The 27325-nt window shown below is 32.8% G+C and overlaps 3 protein-coding genes across 4 annotated transcripts in view; 1 reads left to right on the top strand and 2 right to left on the bottom strand.

The window, feature by feature from the left end:
• Positions 1-13372, bottom strand: part of LOC133179017 (potassium channel subfamily T member 2-like) — a 59999-nt gene extending 46627 nt beyond the window's left edge. Inside the window, exons 1-2 of one of the 2 annotated variants that reach the window (XM_061313694.1) lie at positions 13103-13372; positions 7164-7326 (exon numbers count right to left, since the gene is read on the bottom strand). In XM_061313694.1, coding sequence (XP_061169678.1) covers positions 7164-7326; positions 13103-13151 — 212 coding nt within the window. In that variant the 5' untranslated portion in view covers positions 13152-13372. The remainder of the gene's footprint in view (positions 1-7163; positions 7327-13102) is intronic. The other variant, XM_061313695.1, reaches the window with a different exon arrangement.
• The window catches only part of LOC133179021 (methylphosphonate hydroxylase-like), an 88297-nt gene that overhangs the window by 12570 nt on the left and 48402 nt on the right, over positions 1-27325 (bottom strand). The gene's annotated exons all lie outside the window — the stretch shown is intronic.
• LOC133179020 (glycosaminoglycan xylosylkinase-like) lies at positions 1787-26942 on the top strand. The gene is made up of 9 exons (XM_061313697.1): positions 1787-1825; positions 6284-6642; positions 19233-19356; positions 19759-19845; positions 20606-20715; positions 21916-22090; positions 22590-22778; positions 22923-22982; positions 23981-26942. The coding sequence occupies exons 2-9, from the start codon at positions 6333-6335 to the stop codon at positions 24198-24200; spliced, it is 1275 nt and encodes a 424-aa protein (XP_061169681.1). The 5' UTR covers positions 1787-1825; positions 6284-6332; the 3' UTR covers positions 24201-26942.

Below are 27325 nucleotides of genomic sequence, written 5' to 3'. Positions count from 1 at the left end.
TTCAAAAGTAAGTCAAACATCAAGAAGCAAAACAACAAAGAAAACAATATAAATACATGTATTATATATTTTAAATATTCATGTAAAAGAAATAATATGAAATACTTGTGATAGTCTGCTTTTTATATACAAAGCTATGACATCCAATTATAATCGGTAAAATCACATCGGATCCAGAAATGGATTCCAACCAATAATCAATCATTATGAAAATTAATTGATGTCCCATCACTTCCACGCTGATGCTAATGCCGAAGCCGGGGGTATAGCATAAGCTTATCTCAACTTTCATTGAGCATGTTGAGGTGAGCTAAAAAACCATACCAACTTATAAGCTGGTCAATGCAAATCCCTCTCAAATAATCTGAAAAATGTTAGTGAACAGACTTATAGGCATATACATGTAATACTCTTCCCTTTGATCTATCTACCGCTCTCCCAGTTGACCAGCAAATGACCTATTATCTTGACCAACACACACTGAGTGTTGCTAATTAAACAAACAACATCACTCTCAACTCTTGATCTTAAAATGTTCTTTACCATGTTTACACTGATTACCTGCATGACTTTTCTAATGCATTATATTCTGATGAAATATAGTATACATTTTTTGAGTTCATTATTTTAAAAAAAAATTGTAGTTGTTTAGATCTATTGATCAAGATGATATGTTGTGAGCTTAATAATTGTTTATTAAGTTAATTCATATTTGGTCAATCAGTGTACAACATGAAAGTTCATTTATGTCAACTTATCCACGCTGCTCCAAGAGCTTTAACCTAATTGCATATATATACATACAGGATATGATATATTTGAACTTTCTTTCATTTAGCATAAAAATAATTCACAAACATTTGACAAGTTCCAGGTTTGCAAAATGCAAATTATTACAGTTAATCATGATAGATAATTTATTTGTAAAATTGCTTTCTGTAGAAATAACATTCATATATATCATAATTTTTTTTAATAATGCATGAAGTTCAAATCTGAAAGTCTAACATAAAATTTATATCATGTACATGCATACTCCATGTTAAGAAAATGTTCCTTTGTCAGTGAATATAATTAATTTTACTGTTTAAATTATTCATTATAGATAAAATAATTGATTTCTGTGAGGCTGCAAGCAAGATATAGAACAATGTCTGAAATTTTATCAATATATGTCATGAGATAAATATTGGCAGAATAATGCATAATTTAAGTTAGACTTTTTCGTTTTTGTTTTTTTTACAAATACTGCATGTGAAATAATCAAATATAATTTTAGAGTTTTTACACGTTTTTTTGAGTCCTGTCTATAGGTCTGTTTATCAGCTTTACTGATAAAACTTCAAAGACTAAGGCTTCATTTTTACCATTAAATTGGGACTAACCTGTCTTCAATTTGACCATGGTGACTAGATTCACCCCAGATGAGATCCCTGAACCTATATCTTGGTGGTAGGGGAGGAACTTGTGAGTAGGAATCCGTAAATTCCATGTCATCTTCAAACATTTTTGTATCTATCCATTCTCAGCTGCAGCATCAAATCTTGAATTATTGATTTTTAGGAGCTGTCATTTATCGCAACGAATATAATGGAAATGTTCAAAGCAAACAGTCCATTAAAGTAATCGTTCCGATCAAAGCAACCTCAATTAGAAAAATGCCCATGAAAAATAAATAAAAGTATCTTTTAACAAGTCTTCATGAAGTATTTTGCAATACCATTCATCGTTTTCGTTTTGTTAAATTTTATGTGCAAACTTGTCAGATTTTGTGTTTTTCGAGATGGAGAGGCGAGTCTGAGGAGAAAAACGTAAACCAAATATGGTAAAAAAAATCAAATTGTTCAAAGTTTAATGACAAAAAGTGAACTGACTGATGAAGTATAAATAAATCACAAAACGTCAAAAGCAGGAACTTGCGAGCAATACTGTAGTGAGTGGTTCGAATTTCCTCAGTTTTTATATATCAACAACTTCGTTAACCCTGGGACGCATATGGGTCCTTGGTTAACCATGTTAAAGTTTGATCCGAGGGTGTAAATGTTTAAAAGTAATAAGGGATAAAACTGCCTTAATTTAATTTTTTTTCAAGTATTTTAAGATTTTGTAGCTCACTCCTTTCAGCTAGAAGTAGAACAATTAACCGTTAACTATGATATGAACTAGACCGATTGGGTTGTGTAGATAAAATACAAGTAATCCCTATTTCAGTCTTTCAAATAAATATTCCAAAAATCTTTAAAGAAATTTTCTTATTACACCCAGCTATCATTATGTAAAGGAAAATTCCCGCATGGCATAATCAGTATTTTTAGATCACGGCTGTAATAGATGTAGACTTTTAAAAACTAGCTTCCCGAGGAGTCAGTTGATCTAAATAGAATGTTTAATCTTTGATTAGTTTATAAGTATTAAGAATTAATTAAGGAATGTTTTTAAGTTTTGTGTGAGTTATTGGTGTGTAAATCACACAGACTTGTCACGTAGGCATATTTCATAAAGCGCACTAGCACATCATGAAAAATATGCCTACGTGCACAAGTCTGTGTGATTTACACACCAATAATTCACACTAAACTTAAAAACATTCCTTATATTTACATTTTACATGTTCAAAAGCACCAAAAATATACTCAAAGTTTGAATTATTCGCTGTCCTATATCGTTACATTTTTATTAACGTCTCTGTAGCTCATTGTGACGTCACTTTAGTGCGAGTTTCTCAGTGCATATTTCTACGCGTGAGTATACACGAAAATGGCATTCAAATCCATTTCACAGTTGGCTTAGTAGAAAAACATAGCAAATGTAAATATTGTAATTTAATTAACTTTGTGGGAGTGTTCTTAAAGCCTCATAAAATTACATATTTGCATGTCCCAATTTACCCAACTCAGCATTCACCATGAATTATCAACAGTCTCACTGTCTGTCAAAATCTTGACACGTTCAGGAAGTGATGTTTTAATCAAAATGGGTTTCAAAATTTATCTCATTAAAATTATCAGGTATAAGTACATGTAGTAAATTTGCAATTTTGGTTAGGGCCAGCCGGTTAGTAAAAATTATGGGAGTCAAAGCCCAACTGGGTTTGTACGCATAAAAGTTAGTCTGGATAAGCATAAGTAAATGCTCTTGTTTCTGAGGTTTGGTCTGTGTTCATGTTGATCCTCTGAAAGCAATGATTTAGTAGAATAATGTATACATCCCTGCCTAAAGTAAATATGCTGACAAACATAAAATCATCTGAATCTTTTGTACTTGGATTTAAGGAATGAATTGTGATAAAGAATGACTTGTAGAAATTGTTAAATTTTAGTTATTAGCTAACCTGAACCAAAGACTCAATTTTCCAAGTGAGTTTTTCTGATTGTAGGGTGTCTGGCATCCATATGTTGTGTGTTTTCTGTCATTTTTTTTTTTACATTTTCAACTTCTTCTCCAGAACCACTGGGCCAGTTTCAACAAAACTTGCCACAAAGCATTCTTGGGCGAAGGAGATTCAAGTCTATTCAAAGGAAGAGCCACATACACCATCTTTCCAAAGGAGTTAATTAAGAATAAGTGAAAAATTTTGAGTCATCTTTTAAACATATTAAAAATCTTACGAATCACTCGATCGACAAAAAAAGATGAAAGTTTTATAGAGTTTCCTGATGTAGTATATATTCAAGTTTGTTCAAATCATGACCCTCTGAGGGTAGGGGGTTAAAGGGCTTGGATAGGGGATATCAAAGTGTTACGTGGGAATATATAGAGAAAAAAGTTTGATAAGTTTGTTCTAAAGGTGAGCAAAGCCACGATCACCTGGTTGTCATATTAATATGAATTTCAAAGCATCCTCATGTTGGGTAGATTCAAAATTGTTCAAATCATGGCCCCAAGGTGTAGGATGGGGTCTCAACAGAGGATCAAAGTATAACATGAGAAGTTTATTAAAGTCATGCAGTGATTGGGAAGGCCATGAAGGTCAATGGGACTGTGGCGCATCTGTCAAAATTTTAATGGGCCATTTTGAAAATGAATGGGGCATCTATATATTCTGAATGGCCATTTTAAGAAATAACAGACAAACATATATGGAATACGAAAGAAAACACATTTTTTAATTAACCATATCTAATTTTTTCACTTATGCAGTGCAGCACATTTATAGGAACCCTCTTATGTAGTATGATCTATCCCTGTTTTTGGATCATTAACATCAAAATTTGGCTTGAGCATTGGAAATGAGTGAGGTAATGTACCCCATTTGTTGTCTTATGTTAAATGCTTCATATTGCAGGAATCAGTTTTGATAGGTTTCAACCAATGAGATTTGTTGTATTAAAATGACTGCATTTAAAACAAAAGTAAAACAAAGAAAGTCGTACACAAAATATTTCCAAATAACATCACAAAAAAACTGAATGTGCACCTTGGTGCCGCCAATGGTTGATTTAATGCACCAATTTTCACTTTCATGCAACTAATTATGGCACATGGTGCAAGCCCTTCCAAATCACTGGTCCTGGCCCCAGGGGAAGGTTGGGCTACAATGGGGAATCAGAGTTTTACAAGGGAATACATAAAAACAAATCTAACCAAGAGTAGACACACTAAATTATTTAATGTACAGTACAACTCATAGTGGAGTCTTGGGGACCTTTGAATTTTCCTTGCTATATCTGTAATTCCTTATATCCATGTAACACGTTAAATTCATTAAAATTTATATAGCGAATTCCTAATATATACTTCTTGACCTTCAAGTATGACAACCAATCATGCTCTGGGAAGTATTAGATATAAAGCTTACTTTGGATTGCTAAAATATTCTGATGAATTGAATTTCAAATATAAATACTCATGCAACAAAAGTGTCAGTTCAATATTTTAAATTTTTAGATCTTTAAAATTTGTTTAAAAAAAAAAATGAATATTTCGTTATTTTTAACATGTATGGAATACAAAATTAGTTCAATATAGCCATAAATTCTTTACATCAGAGTTCTTTATGACCATAAAATATTACAAGGAATTGTTTAGAATTTTGCCAGGGATCTTTAAAAACTTCACTTTATCCTTAAATTTGTTATATTTATGTTTGTACTAAAAAAAGTTTTACTGTACATGTATATACATTCTTAAGTTGTGTAGCTTTTTTTTTATTTTTTATTTATTTATTTTTTTTTTTTTAAATATTGAACCCTTAATTGGGTTAGAGTGGGTCTAAAATCAGAGATTGCAGATTATCAGAGATAACACATGTGTCCAGCCAAAAAATCTTAACTATCTTCTCCATGGGGAACAACAGGGCCATTTAGTCTTATTGATATTGAAGCATCCCAATGCTTGGACTCAGGTTTTGTTAAATCATTTAACTCCTTCAGGCTAGGTTGGGGCCTCAGTATTTGATAAATTTTATGGGAATGGAACAAAATCTTTTCAAAATCTTCTGAAGAACAGTAAGACCAATTTGACTCAGGTGAGTGTTAGAGTTCACGGGCCTCTTGTTATTTATAGAAGTACTTTCAAATGGTGAATTATTCATATTTCATCCTTTAGCTTAGTTAAAATGTTGGATGCTCATTATCATTATCAACTATTAGTTCAATGGGAAGCAGAGTGAAAAAATTGATTTGTAAAGATATTGATACATGTATGTGTACATCTACTGTACACATATATAGTGCATACAACCTTATATTTATACTAATAATGCACATAATCATTGTTAAAATGCCTACATTCAGCAAATTGATTTTAATCTAAGATTTTTAATGGTCTTTTGAAATGGGGCATTATTTATTAGATGAAGTTTTGTAATGTTTTCTATTTTAGTAGAACTTGCAATTTGGTTCCAAAACAACCTATTTTATGTAATTGGTAATGGGAAATGGAAATGTTATTAAAATTTTTCCCTGCCCGTAGCTTTGATTTGACATACAAAATCACACCATGGCTGTCTGACAAATTTTTGGCTGAAGAAACATGCTCAGAAGTCATATATTCTAAAGTACATAAACATGTATATAAATGCTAAACCATATACATGTACTATAGTTCTAGTAGGAGCCTAGGAGACAGTTTTCTAATGTTACTTGAGAAAGGTCAGACATTGTGATAAACTCTGAGTTGTCTAATCACTTTTACTGACATGGTAGATGATTGTCTTATCTTAGGTATTACAGGTGATTTCTCCTAACACCAGTACTTGGCAGCTGCCATCTACAAAAGCTTTATAGACGTACAATTCTATATTCATGTTAATTATTATTGATAAGTTTAATTCCTATGCTAGGTGAAAGAGGGACAACTCTGGCAGATCAGCCTACAATGAAGTCATTACCATGAGAAGAAAATGGAGAGTTTTTGTCTGTTTAACAGTCATCTTTATCCTGTTTGTTTCCTACAAAATACTGGAGCCAGACATCAAAGGGGAGATAATCCAGACAGATGACAAAGGTCTTCCTGTAGCAAGGGAAGACAACTCTGGCCTAGTGAGAGAGAAGACTCAGAGAGACCCAGGGGACATTGTTATTGAGTTACAGAAAAAGTACAGACTAGATTTCAACTATCCCCTCAAAGAATCTCCATGGCGGGTGGCAGAAAAAATGGTGAAGAGCCGAGAAATACATCCGGAGTTCGCACCAGAAATAGGTCAGTTTATATTGCATGCTTTTGGTGTGGGAGTTGCTCTCTTGTTTTACAATTCAAAAAAACTTGCGTACCATGTGCCAGAAAAAAAGTTAGATTCTTAGAAAATATTATTCTGTCATCACACAGCAATGCAGAGGAGTTCAGAAGTACATTTAGTTATATTTACTCCTTCATGGATAATCCATTACACATGTAAAAGCAAACAATGCATTTCCTCGATAAGCATGAAATTTAAGGACACATTAGAAAAGTTTATCATTATTCTTAAGAATTTAATCTTTATCGACACTGAGATATTGTAGCTGAGTTTTAATATTGTATTTTTAATTTATATTCAAATGAGTATGATAAAAAGGCTCTGTATAAGATTTCTAAACTTCTGGATCCCCATTATGAATGGATTTGTAGATTTATTTTAAATTAATATTTGAGTGTGATATGAAATAAGTTTTTGCTTTTTCAAAAAAATTCAGCATAATTCTCCTTTTATGTGATATTATTAATAAAAATTTTAAGCTTACCTTTCAAGATTGGTCTCTGATCCATATGCATAATTTAGGATGTCTTTATCAGGACCTAAAGGGTATGTCGGAACTTTCTGATATCTATTCCTCATAGCTCTTCTCTCTTTGATTTTATACCTTCGACGATGGGTTGTGGAACCATTCTCCCCCTCCTCACTCACTAAAGAAGATAAGGAGCCAAGCATTGTTATATTGAACAGGAAGAATCAAGTGTCACTTGTACTTCACTCAACATTTAATTTTTTGGGGAAAATTGGAACACTTGATGCACGTGTATTGCATGTCAAGGTCAATGTAATCCACAAATGAGATGACCTGATGGTGTAATTTTGCTTGTTTTTCATGTAATTTCATTTGTGTACAAGGATTAATTTTACTTAGTATATGTTACAGTTGTTTTGAATTTAAATTAAAATCCATTTCAATGTCCATGCATTTTTGTTGTATATCTTCTTACATGGATATACAGCTTATAATTCTCATTGTGTTAAGCCACTTATGATAAATACTTTAATAAATCAGGATAATGCCTTAGACTTAAAATTAGTCAGAATAAAAAAACTTGTGTTTATATACATAGATAGGTAGCCTTCTATATTTATGTGAGATTCAGCATTCTCTTAAATTCACTAATATTAACATGTACATCAAGATACCAGTGTCTAATATTTAAGCATAAGGTTAAACAAAGATGCCATAAATACTTAGCAATGAAAGGTCTCTAATGACCACATGGCACACTGGTCTGTCAAAGAAATTTAATGGCCACTCGTTCGTATCGCATGATACCTGTTTTAAGCTCACCTGAGCCAAAGGCTTAAGTGAGTTTCTGATTGAAGCTCACTTGTCAACCCCTTGTCTGTCTATGTGTTTACTTTTTACATTTTTGATATCTTCTCCAAAACCACTGGGCTAATTTCATCCAAACTTGGCACAAAGTGTCCATCAGTTAATGGGATAAACATTATTCAAATCAAGAGTCATGTCCCCTCGCAAGGGAAGATAATCAAGACAATGCAAAAATAGGAGGGTGCATTGTATTTTAAAAGTCTTCGTCTCAAGAACCATTTGGCTTGGAAATGTGAAACTTATGTGAAAGCTTTTTCCCATAGTATAGATTCAATAAAATCATGACCCCTGGGGATAGAGTGGGGAAAAGAAACAGAATCCAAGTTTAACAGTGAAATATAGAGGATTTGTTTTTTTTAATTTGTACTCAGGAACAGATAATCATGATCAGTCATATTAATATGCAAGTATCATAAGATAATGATACGATCCAAATTTGTTCAGATCCACCCTCACCCCACAATAGGGGATCAAAGTTGTACATGAGAATATGGAGGAAAGAAAAGTAGGTCATGATTAGTCCTATTAATCAATATGCAATCATTCTCATATAGTGTAGATTTAAGTTTGTTCAAATAATGGGCCTCTCATGCAGATTATTGGTTCCAGGGTTTAGATTGTGCCAAAATAAGGTATAAATTATTCACATGGAATGTTTAGTTTTCAAGTTCTTGTAGTTCTCTGTTGAATGTTAGCCAATCTGTTGTACCCTGCTGGTATATAAACATTCCTGAGAGTAATGGAAAACTTAGCAAAACATGGACACTGCCACGCTTTTTACAAAATGAGGGGTACCCATCTCTTATCTGCAACTCCTCCTATACCACTGAATAAAATTTAATGATACTTTCACGGAATCTTTATTGCATAGTGCCAATGTGCACCTCCTTCTTTATGTTTTGACTAGGGATGTAAACGAATATTCGAACATTCGAATATTCATTCCATGAGTTGATATTCGAATATGAATTTAAGATTCGAATATTCGATATTTTTTTCTGATTTCATAAAAAGAAGTACTGTGTTTAATAAATTTTGGTTAGAACAGTGCTGGAATTATCCCTGTTTAATTTACCAGTGATCAATTTCGATCGCCTGATTTCTTTCACTACTTTCTTATCGTATATATCTACTAAATTATTTTGTTTTGAGTAAGGTATTAAAGAATTATACAACAATGCTTTATGTATAGTACAAACGTATTTTCCTAGTTTTTATTAAATAAATACAATCGGATCTAGAATTGAGGACAACAAAATCTTTTTAGAATGTCTAAAGACCTGGCCTGAAGAGTAAACTTATCAAAATAAATTTAATTGATCATTGAACAATTGTCCGATAGAATTAGTCTGTAATTAATATTGTACAGGGCTCAATTTCAGAATAAATGTGTAAATTACTCTATCTCGGGTTGTACATAATCTTGAATTTTATATTCATTATCGGGAAATTAGTTAATTACCTAGGAAAATTGTCTATGGTAATATTTGTTTATATTTTAAAAACATTGTATCAAAGATTATAATCATATCTCTTATTAGGTTGATAATTGTAATTAATGACATGTATTGAAATCTGAACAGTGTATGACTATCCTTGGTAAGGTGACTGGTTCCTCGGAGCTACTATAAATACACATGTATCATTTGTTAAAATTATACTTTTCTACATTTAAATCAATTATTTATTTCAAACATTGACGAATATCAAATGGAATTCCTTATTGTACATATACAAAAGTATTCATACAATTTTACTTCCAATATAAGAATACCAACGCTAAATCTTTCATGAGAGGAGGATGCTGCATACCGGTATTTAAAATAAACCAGATTTTATTTATTTAATCGAATATTCGAATATATTCGAATACTTTCATTGAATATTCGAATATTAATTATTGACAAAATTGACATCCCTAGTTTTGACCAAACAGATATTTGAGCTTTCCCATGGCAAAAAACTACTGCCATCATACTCATATGTGAGCTCAGTTTGTATATGTAATCAATCCCATAGAACATAATTCATGGGAGTTATTTTACATGTAGCAGCAACCATTGAAAGGTTAAAAAAATTATATTGGGCAAAATCTATCTTGAATTTAAAGCTTTTAATACAATTTTTACACTGTACATATTGTGGACATAAAAGAGTGTTGTGATAATTAAAGTTTTGAATTAGCTTTTAAAAGCTTAAAAGCTAAATTGACCCAAGTGAAGTGCAGTGTGTGTTAACTTTTCCCACCCATCTCATTCTTTGGAGCATGTGTTCACTTTTCCCACCTATCCCATTCTTCAATGCATGTTCACTTTTCCCACCCATCCCATTCTTTGCAGCATGTGTTCACTTTTCCCACCTATCCCATTCTTCAGTGCATGTTCACTTTTCCCACCCATCCCATTCTTTGCAGTGCATGTTCACTTTTCCCACCCATCCCATTCTTTGCAGCGTGTGTTTACTTTTCCTATTCATTCCAAATATATTCAGACTCTTTTCCACTGTCAAGCTAGATTTCCAAAATAGAAACATGAGACTGCAGTTTTCCTTGCCTCAAAGAAATGTACGCCGATGCTCGGGATGGAGCTCGACGTCTGTACGTTAATGAAAAAAGAAAAAGAGTAAATTTTATTTTATCTTCTCTGTTATGTCTACAACTAGTTATGGAAAACTCTAGCTCTTTGTAGATGTAAAATAGGAAAGCAAAAAAAAAATTGCCAAAATTGTTTTTGTACACTCACCCCATTATTGACAGTAACAGCTAAAGCCCATAACTTCACATAAAGTCAGTGAAACAAAATCCATAATTCATATTAATGACCAAGTTACTCAATGCAGATTCACAATGGCTATTTTTCACCTTTAGTCAATACTCAGGTCAACTCAATACCCTTGATCTATCGGACAGGGCAATTGTGAGAGAAACATAACTGACTTTGCTTCACATGAATGCACATGAAAATCAATGACTGATTTGAGCTTACTTCTGTCAACATCCATGCTACTGTAAGAGCTTGCCAAACACGAAACACTTTTTTTTTTCTAATTCAGCAAGTATGTTTTTTATATCAATGTTGCGTGGTTTATGTGTATGGCAGTTCTTTTTCAGACAGAGTATTGACAATTACTTTGCCAGAGTTATTTTGTTGTCTGTTTGTTGGAAACGACTTTGGATTGCATATTAGATGAACATTAACACATATTTTTATCTACTTTTATTCAAATTTTGTAATTTAAAATTCCAGTTGAGTGATACTGTCTCTGACTCTCTGTAGGTCAGAAGTATTGCATTTACAGCATTGATTTTTTTGTTTTGTTTTGTAATTGAGTAAGTGTAATATATATTTCATGTGACACAACTCAGAAAAAATATATGAACAGGACGTTCCGACGCCAGAATTTCTCTCAACGGAGACAGCCCTGAAAAGTGATATTTCTAATTAAAAAATATCATTTCATTATGATTCTTATAATATCCAGAACACAATATTAGCCATATTGTGTATGAATTTCTATTTTTCATTACCATCAAAAACTTTAAATTGCTATTGAACCATCAGCCCTTCAGAAATAAACACTTCAAACTTCATTCATGCAAATGCATGGTGATTATGGGAATATTATGTATTTTATGTCTGCATCCAAATTAAGTGGAATTTAGAATGGATGCAATGGGAATATAGCTTTTCACAATCACATTTTGAAAGGTCAGGTACATGCAGCAAATATGGGAAAAACTGGAGATTGTAGCTCAGGAAGTTGGAAAGATTTTTTTTTAAAAAATCCATTGAGTTTTGTTCCAATGGTTCCAATTTCTGCATTTTTTTTTTGTCTTGGTGCATACTTAGATAATAAAGTTAAGTCAGTTATTTCCATTTCAAAATGGAAGAAGATGGAAGTAAAGTTAATCATGCATGTAGCATCTTCAGTGAGATTGATCGTGGGAGTCGATCCGCAGATGATGAGCATTGAGCATGTAGAGGTATCAGTCAATGCCAGTAAACAGGATATATATGTAAGCCTGACTTTATAAAATTATCCCATGTGGTAGAACCTTGGTATAGTTAACAATTCAAAAATGGCTGTTTCAAATACTAGAAATTGTCTTTAAAACTTTGTAGGGTTTATATATATTCTAACATTTTACAGGCCATTTTCTCAGGGGCTGCATGCACAAATTCACAGTTAAGTTGCAGTAAAGAGCTGCAATCCAGACAAATGTGTTGGTCCCAGCCCCTGTATAAATGAATATTTAATGCTTATTATAGTACCAAATCCATGACAACAATCTGATTTGCTTTGAGATACATGTATTTGTATTATATCAAAGAAAATCTGAGAAGTCTGTTTCAGAGTCACTAGATCAGGCGAGTGAAACATTATAATCTTGAATGCAACCACAACTTTTGACATACATCATAATTTTGCATACAAAACTGAATATATTCATATACTATATATACAAAACTGACTATACTACATGTACTATATCTACAACTGTAACAAGTACATGGAAGAAAATTTCATCTTTTATGCATTGTTATATGTGTAACATCTGGTAGATGTTTACTGTGCAAATATGCTCCTGAATGGTAAATTTTAAACCGTATGACTGTGAAGACAAGGATTGGGCTACAGAAAGGTCAATTTTTGTGTTGCCTGTGGAGCAGAGGTCCATAGAAACCACTTTATTAATTATCTGTCTATCTGTTGAGGAGAAGTCACAAAATTTCATAATTACAGAGAAAGCAAAAGTAATTTTTCATTGTGAAATTTTTTTATGGTGGAGTTTATCTGCATGCATAGTGATTCACAGACACTAATGCAGAATGTTTCAAGGATAACAAGTTATGGTATTACATTTTCATATATCAAAATAATCAAGATTATATCATCAATAAAACTTGAGATCTATTATGACAGATTGATTTTACGTGCTTTCCAAATTTCTATAATAATTCTAATGTACAAGAGACATTAACCCTTTCAGTAATGGAAATGCCTCAGTTGAATCCCTCAACTTGTCAATAAATAAATGTAATAAAATCTCTTTCTCCATGCTACTTTCTCATAAAATGGTGTCCTACCTGTAATTATAACATGTTTCCCATCAGATATGCTCCCATTCTGTTTCATGATCGGTTATTTAAGAAAGACACTTTTTAGTTTGCTTGAAAATTGTGAGGTAACATTATTCTAAACTGTGTTTAATAGGTCCATGCAGTAAATGTCTCCTTTACATATTTATTATAGTAGAGATGTACACGCAGGATTTTGTTTATTGATCACAAGCATGCAACAACTTTGGAAAAAAAACACTTCATTACCAACTGTGAACACTCTGGCCAGCAGGGAGCAAGTATTGGATCCGGGGAAATTCCAATAAGCTCTTTTGATTCAAAGGAGGTAGCTGCATCAATATGATCAGAGCTAAAGAGATTTTTTGGGGGATACTTTTATCCATGAAAACCTGCTTTAATTTCCTAATGAAACTTGGATATGTAAATACATGTAGTGTGTTCATCTGTTGTGTCAGGCATCATCTTTACATATTTATGATATTATTTTACAATATGAGCTAGTAATTAATGTTTTTGTGAAATGATTCTCTTTAATTAAAAAGAAAATAAGTTAACAGAGATCTCTTTTTAGTTTTAAATATCAGATTAAAGTTTTTTTTTTTTTGTTTTTTGGTTTTTTTTTAGATTTTGATATCAAAACTTATTAATTGAGATAATGGCTTTCAAATTTGGAAGATAGTTTCCTGAGATGAGAATAATTTTGAGGTTCAAGTACCTTTGGCTAGACAAATGAAACTGATGAATGTTTGCTTGTGCAAGATCTTGCCTCTGAGCTCTGTTGCCTTTTTGACGAATCATGTTATTATAACAGTCTGCATATTTTACTGTGGAAAGTCTCAAGAGTCCCAACAATCAATTGACATTTGTGTTTGATATTGATCAGATTAGATATAAGAATATTCAGCACTGATTTGATATTTGGTCTGATTCATCCAAGAATTCGGCTCAGATTTAGAGAAATCATGACTTAACAGAATTTCTTGTATCTGTTATCTGTTTGGAGGTAAAAATTTGTTTTCAAAGAAACAATAAAGCTAAACTTTTGTACATTTTTCATTACGTAATAAATTTCTTTTAATGTATTTAATGAGAGCCGAAGGCTCAGCTGAGCTTTTCTGATCAAAAGGTGTCCAGTGTCTGTCTGTTATCTGTAAACTTTTCACATTTCTGACTTCAAACTTGCCACAAAGCATCACTGGGTGAAGGGGATTCAAATTTATTCAAATGAAGGGCCGTGCTCTCTTTCCAGGGGAGATAATACAGAATTAGGAAAAGTTAAATAGAATCTTTTAAAAATCTTCCCAAGAACCACTGTGCCAGAAAAGATGAAACTTGTGTGAAAGCCTCATTACATAGTGTAGATTCAAGTTTGTCCAAATCATGACCCCTGGAGCTAGGATGGGGTAACAGTAGGTGATCAAATTTTTACACAGGAATATATAGGAAAAATCTTGAAAAATTCTCTTTTCAAGAACAGCAAAGCCCAAGGGCAGGATGGGGTGACAATGGGTGATCAAGGTTTTACATAGGAAAAATCTTTAAAAAAATCTGATGATGAAGAGCAGCAAAGCCATTGTTAGTCATATTTATTTGGAAGCATCCTCTGGTAGTATATATACTATAATATATGACTCCATACTAGCCCCAGGGGTCTTGATTTGGACAAAGTGGTACAATTCTGACTGCATTGATGTGTAAATGTTATAAATTACTCTATATAAAGAATGCCTGTGTTTGCCATAATGCCTGTGTTTGTTTATCTTCCTTTGAGTATAGGGGGGAAAATGTGTGAAGTGAGGTGCAAGATCACTAAATCTAACTTAATAAGCAAAGCTAAGATGTGTTAAGTTTTTAGCTCACCTCGACGAAGTCGAGATGAGCTTATGCTATACCCCCGGCGTCGGCGTCGGTGTCGGCGTCGGCGTTAGCGTCGGCGTCCCAGGTTAAAGTTTTAGGAGCAAGTCCCATTCCCAAGTAACTATAAGCCCTACCTGGACCAAACTTGCATGGATGATGCATCTAGGGATGGACACTACCACACTTGCTTCGGATGCTGGATCTGACCTAGATTTTCCGGATGAGTGACCAGGTTAAAGTTTTAGGAGCAGGTCCATTCCCAAGTAACTATAAGCCCTACCTGGACCAAACTTGCATGGATGATGCATCTAGAGATGGACACTACCACACTTGCTTCGGATGCTGGATCTGACCTAGATTTTCCAGATGAGTGACCAGGTTAAAGTTTTAGGAGCAGGTCCATTCCCAAGTAACTATAAGCCCTACCCGGACCAAACTTGCATGGATGATGCATCTAGGGATGGACACTACCACACTTGCTTCGGATGCTGGATCTGATGTAGATTTTCCAGATGAGTGACCAGGTTAAAGTTTTAGGAGCAGGTCCATTCCCAAGTAACTATAAGCCCTACCTTGACAAACTTGCATGGATGATGCATCTAGGGATGGACACTACCACACTTGCTTCGGATGCTGGATCTGACCTAGATTTTCCGGATGAGTGACCAGGTTAAAGTTTTAGGAGCAGGTCCATTCCCAAGTAACTATAAGCCCTACCTGGACCAAACTTGCATGGATGATGCATCTAGGGATGGACATGGCCACACTTACTTCGGATGCTGGATCTGATGTTGATTTTCCAGATGTGTACCAGGTTAAAGTTTTAGGAGCAGGTCCATTCCCAAGTAACTATAAGCCCTACCTGGACCAAACTTGCATGGATGATGCATCTAGGGATGGACACTACCACACTTGCTTCGGATGCTGGATCTGACCTAGATTTTCCGGATGAGTGACCAGGTTAAAGTTTTAGGAGCAGGTCCATTCCAAAGTAACTATAAGCCCTACCCGGACCAAACTTGCATGGATGATGCATCCAGGGATGGACACTACCACACTTGCTTCGGATGCTGGATCTGACGTAGATTTTCCAGATGAGTGACCAGGTTTAGATTTAGGAGTAGTCTCGTTCCCAAGTAACTATAAGCCCTACCTGGACCAAACTTTCATGGATGATGCATCTAGGGATGTACACTAACCAACCTGCTTCGAATGCTGGATCTGACCTAGATTTTCCACATGAGTGAATTTTAGCCATATTTTAACCAAATTAGCATGGATGATGTATCTAGGGATGGACACTTCCAGACTTGCCTTGGATTCTGAATCTGAAGTACATTTTCCAGATGAGTGACCATGCAGGGTAATTTTTTGGAGTAGCTATATAATATTATGGCCTGTTATGATTAAACTTGCATAGATGGTGCATCTAAGGATGAAAACTTCCAGACTTGCTTTGGATGTTGGAACTGACCAAAATTTTCTTGATTACTAAACAGGTCAAAAGTTTTTTGAGCAGATCTATAATTAAATCAAACTTGCATGGATATTGATCTTGGGATGTACCCTAACTAGAAAAAAAATATGACGTGAAATTTGCCTTACATGTAGATAACATTCGTCGAGGTGAGCTTCGTAATCTTTGATTACCTATGTTTTTTTTAAATTATGAGCCCTGGGAGAGTTGATCTGAAATAAGAGATCCAGATTTTACATAATGCATGTGTAAAGGAAAAAATCTGATCTGAACTAAACATATTGATATTAAAGTATTAAAGCATCCCAATGTTGCCTGCATTGATTTAACTTTGAATAAATCTTAACTCCTTTAGTTGTAGATTTTGGTCCACAACATGAAGTCAAAATACTACCGGTAATGTCATTTAAGAGGATATTTTTTTTTTTTTGAAAAATGTGGTGGGCCAGAATGACTCAGTTTAGCACTGTGACCCATGGACCTCTTTGATTGATATTTAGTTCTGCACATTTAATAGAATCGGCATAGTTAAAATACTTATTGTGTAGATGGAGTCCAGATCCTACATGCTTAATAGATTGTGACAATCTACATTAATTTCAACAATTAAATTTATTCCAACACTGTGTCGTTGTCCATGCAGGAGAGAAAAACACATTAGAAAAGTCATTAATTTCCAGCCATGGGACATCTTCTTTGCTTCACAAGAGTATTTGTCTTTGAATTCATGACATACATGTTTCAATGACCCATTACATGACAGAAATGCTTAATGGGAATTTGAAAAAAAAAATTTTGTATTAAACTGCATGGGCAGACATTTTTTTGATAAAGTGTACCCCATAATGCATTGCAGGTTGCCACATTTTTGTTATTTGAAGAATTTTTGTTTTTTTTTTTCATTTTTTATGTAATTTTTTAATGGCCGGGATATCAATGGTTTTATTGAGCAAGATTTTAGATGTAGTCTACTGCACATCAAAGACAGCTTCAACAGCTTATTGTGTAAAGTCAAGAAGCCCTGTGTTATAAGATTAAGGCACCTCATCAGGACTAACGAAAAACACATAGGAAATGTCAATAACTTTCTAGGCAAGAAGCCCACTTATCACAACCAATTTCAGTAGCCTCAACCCCTAAGCACATTTGATGGATTTGTTCTCGTAAATCAATATGGGATTAAACGTCCAAATTGATTAAAGTGTAAAATATTAGACCTAGATGCATTATTTAGTTTAAAACCATTGATTATACTTTTTTTGCTGATATCAAATTGACATACCATCTATTAATAAAAATATGGTAGTACTCAAATTACAAAAGATGTAGAAAAAAATTTTGGTTTTGTTGTTGGCTTGAAAACCCTTAAACTGAACTCTGGAGGTTAGTTATTGCATTTGCTATGTATTGATCAAAAAGTTATCTATATAATGTGCACAATTATTTATAGTGCACAATTATTAATCATATTTGTCTGTTACATCTCTGGGGATAGGCTCTGTGACAGATGTCACATTTATTGCCGTATTCTATGCATGGAAATAAAAAAAGAGAATTATTCAGTATTTTTATACCCCCCGCAAACGAAGTTTTGGGGGGGTATAGTGGAATCACCATGTCCGTCTGTCGGTCCGTCTGTCTGTAGACAAGATTTTGTCCTGAATGTTTCTCGGAAATTATTGCATAGATTTGTCTGAAATTTTGTACACTTATTATTCACCATATGAAGGTGTGCACCTGGTATTTTCATCATGATTGAATAATTTTTCTGCATTTTACAGGTGGTTTTTTTTTTTCATTTTTATTATGTGGTTTTGTCCTGACCTTTACTCAAAGACTATTTCATAGAATTGTATGAAAATTTGTACACTCATTATTTACCATACGAAGATGTGCACCTGGTATTTTCAACATTATTTGATAATTTTTCTGCATTTTACAGGGTTTTTTTTTTTTTTATTTTTATTGACCTAGTCATTTTGGGTTTATTTCTAAGGTTTGAGACACAGAATCTAGAACATCTGTACAAAAATGTGAACTACAGATTAAAACTATTCATTAAAACAAAAAAAAAATCACCAAGTATTAAAAACAATTCTTACATTACACAGCAGATAGTGTAAATCCATTTGTCCCTTGGGACTAATGAGTGGACATCATCCAGTTAGAGATAAATTAATGAGTTCAGTGTGGGAAGTTGTTAGGGCATCTCTGATCAAGCATGTGTTATCTATATCTCCTGGGAATTTAAAGATCTCTGTTCTTTAATTCTCTTAATTGTAATTTATTGTCTGTCATAGTACATAGTTACTGGATGACCAGCCTTTCATTTTTAAAAAGAATTTGATATAAAGTTATCAAGATTAATTTGATTTTGTAATTCATTGATTTTTTTTCAACAACCAATGCAGAATGTCATGTCTCAAAAAGATGACAGATAGTTGCAATTTATTTTTTCAATGTATTAAAAAGCAATGTAACTACAATGTATTGGTATTGATGTTTTATTAGGTTGTTCCTTGGTTTCATTCATTAAAAAAAATATAATGAGCAATTATTTTTTCACTCTAAATGTTAATAAGAAAACACCTCTTAGATCCATAAAATATTAGTGATTTGGCACCTTTGAAAAACCCAGTGGGGGGTATTTGTCCCTTTTGGACAGTTCTAGTAACCATCATTTTATTTTGCTTCACAGCAAAAATCAATGTTTATCTTTAGTTTTTGCATATAAGAGTACATAATGCATGTAGATAGTATAAGTTCACATATTATTTTAAGATCTTTATTGGTTTGTTTCAGGTTCTATTCTCAGCGAAATGGCCACACGGAAAATTATTTCAGCTGATACAGGCTTTAAAGGGACACAACTCAAGCTCTCTTTGATTCTGGAAGGAGGGCAAGTGGTAGCATTCAAACCTAGATGGTAATTTACAAAAAATAAATTGAGTATAAATAATTTGAAACTTTGATTATATTTTATTTCCCTCCAGATATTGAAGAGCAATTAAATTATTTGTTATTAATTTGAAAAATGAAAATGTTAAGTTTCTTTGTTTAGTAGTCACTGAAAACAAAATTGCCATATGTTCATGAACATATGACAATCTCTTTGTCATATGTTCATTGATTGTCATATGTTCATTGAATGTCATATGTTCATTGATTGTCATATTCATTGATTGTCATATGTTCAGATATTGTCATATGTTCATTAATTGTCATATTTTCAATAATTGTCATTTGTTTATTGATTGCCATATGTTTCATTGATTGTCATATGCATGAAAGGAAGGAGTTTACAAAGTTTTCTTTTGAAATATTTCAGGTACAGGAGGGAGGACATTTTCACAGAGACCCCATACTCTGGTGCTGACAGACATAATGGTGAAATTGCAGCTTTCCATCTCAATAGGTAAATGTAATTAACTACAGTATCATCAATAAGTAATTACCCTAGAGCACTTAGTGCCACTTTATTGAGTTTTGTACATAAATCATGGGTAGTACTACCTTTTTTATGAAGATTGGAGACTCCTGTTGTAGTTAATGAACTTTTTTATGATCCAAATGTTGCGGACATTTCACTTCTTGTTAGCTTTTGATATAGAGTTATATGTTTTAAGAAAACAGAATGACTTGTTAGGAAATGTATCTAGCAGTATCCTTCAATGATGTACCTCTCAATAAGGAGCTGTAATGGTAATATTTTGATAAGCTTATTGAATACAAGCTTTGAATCATAATATTTTTGCATTCATTTGCATGTGTCAGAGATCACAAGAGATGTTCAAAGATCTTTGTGCATTTATATGAAAATTTGTAGATAGTGTGATGTATGACACTGTACAATGCAAATAGGGTAGTGATTATTTAACACTTATACTGTATTTATATTCTTTTTTTAACCACTTGATGTATAAAAGCTATATTTTATGTAGTCTTTTTTAAAATTAATTTTTTTTTTTCAGTTTGTCTTAATGATGTGTTTCAAGTGTTTAAATGTTATTATGAAATCATATTTGCACAGCAATGACACTTGATTTGAAATTTAATTTTTTTAGAAAAAGTTATATCGGGGAAATATTTGTGGAATTGAAGAATTAAAAAAATATATTGTCAAGGAAAAAAACAAACAAAAACTGGATTACAAATATGATTGTATGCATTTTCAGAATCTTGGAGTTTAGACGAACACCTTTGGCAATTGGCAGAAAGATCAATTTGAAAACAGAAATTATTCCAAATGGATCAGAACAGCTGCTGAAAACATTTTTTGTAAATGGTATAGGTATATTTGGTCAGTTATTAGAAAAGACATACATCAGCATTGTAAGTTTTCCATCTCTAATTGTTTGTTGTATTGTCATTGCATTTGAAAGAATTTTGTGACAAATGTTTAGGGTATACAGAAAACACTTTTGAAAAGAGAAGAGATGCTTGACTTATAATGCAGTTTATGAGCAATATGTGAACTGAATACATTATCAGCTCACCTGAGCTGAAAGCTCAAGTGAGCTTTTCTGATCACATTTTGTCTATAGTCCATATGACTATCCGTCCATCCATCTGTCTGTAAACTTTTCACATTTTTTACTTCTTCTCCAGAACCACTGGGCCTATTTCAACCAAACTTGCCACAAAAGATCCTAGGGTGAAGGGGATTCAAGTTTCTTCAAATGAAGTCCCACACCCTTATTCAAGGAGAAATAATCAAGAAATAGTGAAAATTTGGTGGTACATGTATCTTTTAAAAATCTTCTTCTCAAGAACCACTGGGCCAAAAATGTTGAAACTTATGTGAAACCTTCCTTACATAGTGTAAATTCAAATTTGTTCAAATCATGATCCCTGAGGGTAGGGTTGGGCTACAATGAAAGATCAAATTTTTACATTGGAATACATAGGAAAAATCTTTATAATTCTTCTTCTCAAAAACAGCAGAGCCATGGTTGGTCATATTTATTTGGAAGCATCCTCAAGTAGTGTGGGTTCAGATATGTTCAAATCATAACCCCAGGGGTAGGGTGCATGGGGCCACAATGAACAAACAAAGTTTTACATAGGAAAAATCTTTAAAAATATTCTCATGAACAGCAAAGCCATGATTATTAGTCATATTAATATATATGTAGAAGCATCCTCAGGTAGTAAAAATTCAAGATTGTTCAAATCATGCTTCCCCCTTCATGGGTAGGTTGGGACCACTTATAATAAATCTAATGAACCTTTTTTTAAATACTGAACTACCCAAAGTGCTCTGGTGAGCTATGTGGACCATGGGCCTCTTTTTACATGCTTATGTTGAAGTGCTAGAGTTGAACAGTTTTGTTTCATTATAAACAAAGTTTGTTATATCTTATGTATTTATTGTGTGTTTTAAAACTACAGGATTGGAAAAACACTTTAAGTGTGAATTCATTATAAGTTTGTTGGCTCTAACCATGTTTTACTGTATTGGTATTTCAATATTTCACTCTTGCAGGTTCTAACACTTGTTTTTATGGTAAATGTTACTACTGTAAAGGGGAGGAAACCGGAGTGTGTGCAGAGGGGGACGTACTAGAGGGGACCGTAATACTGTGGCTTCCAAAATCCTTCCCCCTCAAAACTTACAGACACCCCTGGGCAAGAACTTACCGCTCTGGGAAACAAGCACAGTAAGTCTAAACTGTGTTCACCTGATACATGTATGTTTTGTATTTTGAAATGCAATGTACTAATGTTAAAGATACAGGTGCGTAAATCAAAAGAGGTCTCTGATTACAATAACTTTTTGGTTGACTAGGCATGAAAGAATCACTATTAAATTTTGGACCTTTTTTGGAGAGAACATGCAGTTTCATATTGATTGCATGGCATGGCTCTACAAGTCTAAAACTAATTTCAGGAAAAGAATATGTTTGCTGTCATTTCTTTTAGAGTCATTTTTGCCCAGTCACCCCTTTGACTTTTTTTACGTATCTTAGACTATGATATGCACACAAAAGTATGCATTCTCTAATTTTTTTCTCTGCCTCCAAACTCCTGAATAATTTGTTTAACTTTGACCAGGGATGTTTGTGATTTATAATCCAAAGAGACCATCAGAATCTTTAATCTTTAAGAATAAGCACTTGCTCGAACAGCTAAACTTAATAATTTAAACTTTTTCTTAAGATGGGAGAAGGATCCAAATTACTGCAGTGCTGTAAAATCCAGTCCAATATATGGTCATGGACCCAGACTTTTTGATTTGATTGACACAGCTGTCTTTGATTTTCTGATCGGAAATGCTGACAGACATAGATATGAAACCCTTGGAAATCAATTAGAATCAGTCTTTCTAATTCTTGACAATGGAAAAAGGTATATTTTGAAACTTTGCTTTCATACCAAGAAATTTTCACTTGTTCTTGAAATAAAGAAAGGAAGATAATATGAAGATGAGAGTAATTTTCTTTGGCATTGTTAATATTTTACAAAAATCTCTAGAACATACATTCTTTTCAGCTTTGGAAATCCTTTCCATGATGAAATCTCAATATTAGCACCTCTATACCAATGCTGTGTGTAAGTTCATTTATATTTACCGGTATATTTTCTTGTGTGTTGATCTACATGTATTATACATGTACTTGTAATATTAATTATTGGCAATTTTAAGATCGATGTACGTACCATCTCAATCCTTTTATAGGTTTCAGTACTTTAATTATTCAGTATCACCCGTACAGTTCTTCTAGGTCTGAAATGCTCAATATTTTCTTGAATTAGTGTTGAGAAATATCTGCAATTTTTGCAACCTTGTATTATACTCGCATCAAACTATTTATTTCGTAGTGTATCTACCGTATGTACAATATTTCCTCAGTTTTGAAAATTAGTCAACACGTGTAGATTTCATACTGACAAATTGTGAATAAAAGTTGTCACAAATAATAGTTGGTTTACAGTATTGTTAAATAGGGGAGGAAAAAAGTTTAGGCTTAGTTTAACAAGTGGCAGTGGTGTCAATTTTTCTCTGACTTTGGCAGAAAGCAAAATTGATCAAGGGTGTTTTACCAATCTAGAAATAGGAAAATAGATTGTCAGATGCAATATAATTCAAAATATTTGGAAATAATGAAATTAGGATATGATCATTTGAAAATCTCAAGAACCACTTGACCAAAATGTCAAAAGTTATTTAAAAGCTCTTATAAATAAAAAATTAAAAGTTGGCTGAAATCTGACCTAATGAACCGGTAGATTAAATGTAAAGATATTTTCTTCTCAAAATGAAGGGGCAGTTATTCTTAAACATTGTAGATTTGGCTTTGCACTTGTAAAAGGCCATAGAATAAAATAGATAAATAAAAAAACTGAACATAATCAAAAATTCAGCATGAGAATATTATGCAGTTTGTATATAGTAAGAATAACAAGACTACAAAGAACTATAAGCTTATGTCTGTATGAAAACATCCTCATGTAGTGTAGATTAAACTTTTTTTTCCTCTCAGTATTGGGGCAATTTAGTTGACTCACAGCTAAGCCTATTATTTAAATATTGTTTCTGCTTTCTTTAGAATCAGGTATGATACCTACAACAGACTACTCACCCTCAGTGATGGAATTTTAAGCCAAGTTCTAAGGAATGTGTTAAAGCAGGATCCAATTTCCCCTATATTGACTGAGGAACATTATCAGGCTCTGGACAGAAGACTGAAGATTGTTTTGGAGAAAATTAAAACTTGTCTTGACAATAAGCAAGAAAACAGAGTTCTAGTGAGAGATAGAGGCTCATGATGACAGTTTTTCTTAGGTCATTTTTTTTTATTTTTAGGTCACCTGAGTCACTCAAGTGTCATATTAAGACCCATTTTCCTTCCATCATTGTTAGAAGATTTTAATTTTTTCTTTATCTTAAAAAAAATTGTTTTCACTCCTGGACATCTTGTAATACCATATAGCGGGGTGCATGTATTTTTAGCGGGGTGCTGACTTTGGCTTATTTTAGAGGTTTTGTTTGAAGCTGCTAAAATTTTGATTGCCAGATTTGCACTCTTCTTTATCACTACTGAATACAAGGAAAATCACTTAAATAACTTTGATTAGTCTATTGTATAAGCAATATAACTTGACATATTCATGTCCATTGGGTCCAGTATTAATGTCCTAGTGTACAGCTAGATTTATCAAAGATGTCCATTTTTACAAAAAAAGCATTACATCTTAAGAACTCTCTTTTGACTTCCTGGAACATCAAAGAGACTAGTTGTTTGCATGCTAGATATGAAAATGACCTCTGCAAAATTGGGTCATTCATATCCTTTCAGTCAAAGAACGGGGCCCAAGGATGAAATTTAGCTGATTATCTAAATGGAAGTGCATTTAATCAATTAAAATCCTCTTTTTTGCTCCTGGGCATATAGCAGGTGAGCTTTATGATTTGCAATATATTTGATGTATAAGCAAAAAAGTCTTCAAGCAACAATGGTCTCAATCCAGAGTTCAGCCCCCTGGACGAGGCTATGTTGATGGTTGATTACATAATGAGGTGATGATTAACAGCAATTTTTTATTACTGTCAGAATGATAAGTCAATTATTCAGAAAATGGTTTTAAAAAAATGTTAAATCAGGATATGACTGGAAAGCTCATTTATGATGTTTGACATGAATGGAAAAGTGAATGAAGTTCAATTTTTGTAGTAATTTTTGTTAAATTTGATTTTTTGCACACTAAAATATCATTAGCAGTTTTTGGTGTCTGCTTACTTTTTTAAGAAATTCTCATGATAGACTTCTGTTTTTAGACAGATATTAGTACATGTACTGAAAACATACTTAATTTTGCAGAAATCATATTTTAACTCTTTTAGTGCAACATCTTGTCTGTTATTATATATGATTAAATCAAAAACATATAGAAGCTTTGCTTCAAATATTAATTTACGATTATGCTAACTAGTTTATGAGGAAGATTGCGCTAAATTTTTAGTGCATAGATGTTCAAATTTGAATGAAAAAATTAGGGGGGGAATTTCAGTTTCAATATATGTTTTACCATGTGTTTATATTCACAGTTATGGGCATTTTAGTTCTTTTTACTTTATTTTTGAAGACTGTTATATTTATACCTGTGTTCACTTTGCTGTTCCAAGTAAGTCTAGTCACAATCTTCATATCATCTTTTCATGAATTGTTTTTTTCCCTTTCGAGAAAAGCAAATATTTGTGGAAGAGGTTCATTTATTTCTTATTCAGTGTCGTTAATAACCAGTTTAAAGCTTTTCTCTTCATTGATGAAAAAAAACCTCGTATTATAATTATCATCGTTTGGTTATTTTTTTTATCAATGAAGAGAATGGTTTAAAACGTCAGGTGCCTGTATGTTGTTAGTGTTGCCTGAATGCCTGTGTTTTCGTCTGGTCTATTATTTCTTCTCGTAATCATATCTTAAGGTAGCTAGTCCAAGAGTTCTCTTCTGACGAGCTGTGGTGTTTAATTAGTTCCATCTGTGATTTGTATGGTTTGTTTAGAGCATTCAAAGCAAAATTCATCACATTTCCTGAATGTCAAAGCAGTTTGGAAAATATTTTCTTCATCGTACTTCTCGACTTGAATTTGGTGAGAACCATATTATTTAAAATATTTAGTATATGATTTTAAAAAACCTCAAGAAACCATATGCATGGATGAATCGTGCTTTGTTCATCTTTTGAGTGATATAAAGTAAAACAAGCTTATAATGAATTGACACTTACAACAAAGTGATTTTCATTCCCCTATTTTGATTTTTCATTTATGACTTTTAAACATACAGTAAAGTTAATGGATGAATGACTTTAAAACATAGTACAGTAAATAAACTAAATGGATACATGTTTTTGTTTGTTTGTTGTTTAACGTCCCAACACAAGGAATTAGGCTTACAATGAAGCAAAATTATCCGTCCCTGGCACTTCTTAATAAACATGGTTAAATTATATCTTATTTATCAGCATGAATTTCTGCATAGCTTGTTTGAATCTTTTATGCATGGTAGTGTTTTACAAACTGTCAGAAACTTGTTTTCATTTTTGAGATCAGTTGTATGCAATGTTAATGAGTTAAAAATCAAAGAACCAAATGTACTGAAAAGTTTTTAAGATGCATATCACTTTGAATGATTTGGGTATTTTAAAGTTGTACATATAATGGGTGCACATGTATAAAAGTAGTGAAAACTGTTTTGTGTCATAGAGAATATGCTTCTTTGGGGTTTTTTTCTGTATCAGTAATTGTGCCAAATTATAAATGTTTAGTAATTATTAAAAAAAAAAGTACTGTACTGATATGCATCATTATTTAAAATGTAAAATGTCAGAAGTGATGTTTTGTTTTGTCTCCAGATTTGTTCAGGTGACCTATTGCCTTCTGTTTTCATCCATATCATTGATATATTTTCATCTATGTCATTCATACCAACTTCTTTTCTGAACCTGCTGAACAATTTTAATTTTGATATCATTTGATTTTGCATGTACAGTAAAGGGGGAACAAAATTGTTTAATTTTTTGTTCCTTCTCATCCAAAGGATTTGTCTTCACACTGCACCCTGCAGCGTCAACGACGAATGAGTCTTCAACCAGAATCCTGAGCAAAAGAGTGAAGCCCCAGCACTGGCTAAGTTGAGATCATATTAGAAATGTTTTAATCATTTACAAATCTTCTTAAATCTTCCAGACTTATACAGCAAGGATACCAGTGGTTCTATTAAACATTGAGCTTTTGTTCCATAAGAATTTCAAGAACCTTGTAAAAAAGGCTTGTTTGTGACATAAAGTTGGCTTATATGCTGCCATTAGACATTTTCTGCATGATACTTAGATCCCTTTCCAGACCTTTGTACCCTAATTGGTTAGAAAGTATATGTGTGGTAAAACTTTTG

The sequence above is a fragment of the Saccostrea echinata genome, unplaced genomic scaffold (genome assembly GCF_033153115.1).
Source record: "Saccostrea echinata isolate AGI-Se365-2 ecotype Australia unplaced genomic scaffold, CSIRO_AGI_Sech_v1 ptg000004l, whole genome shotgun sequence".
In the NCBI taxonomy this organism is placed as follows: domain Eukaryota; kingdom Metazoa; phylum Mollusca; class Bivalvia; order Ostreida; family Ostreidae; genus Saccostrea; species Saccostrea echinata.
This window is presented reverse-complemented; position numbering and strand designations above follow the sequence as displayed.

Coding starts and splice junctions, on each gene's coding strand:
- LOC133179020 (XM_061313697.1), top strand. CDS start 6,333: ATGAGAAGAAAATGGAGAGTTTTTGTCTGTTTAACAGTCATCTTTATC. Junction 19,846..20,605: donor GCAGCTTTCCATCTCAATAG/GTAAATGTAATT, acceptor ATGCATTTTCAG/AATCTTGGAGTTTAGACGAA. Junction 22,091..22,589: donor CGCTCTGGGAAACAAGCACA/GTAAGTCTAAAC, acceptor CTTTTTCTTAAG/ATGGGAGAAGGATCCAAATT.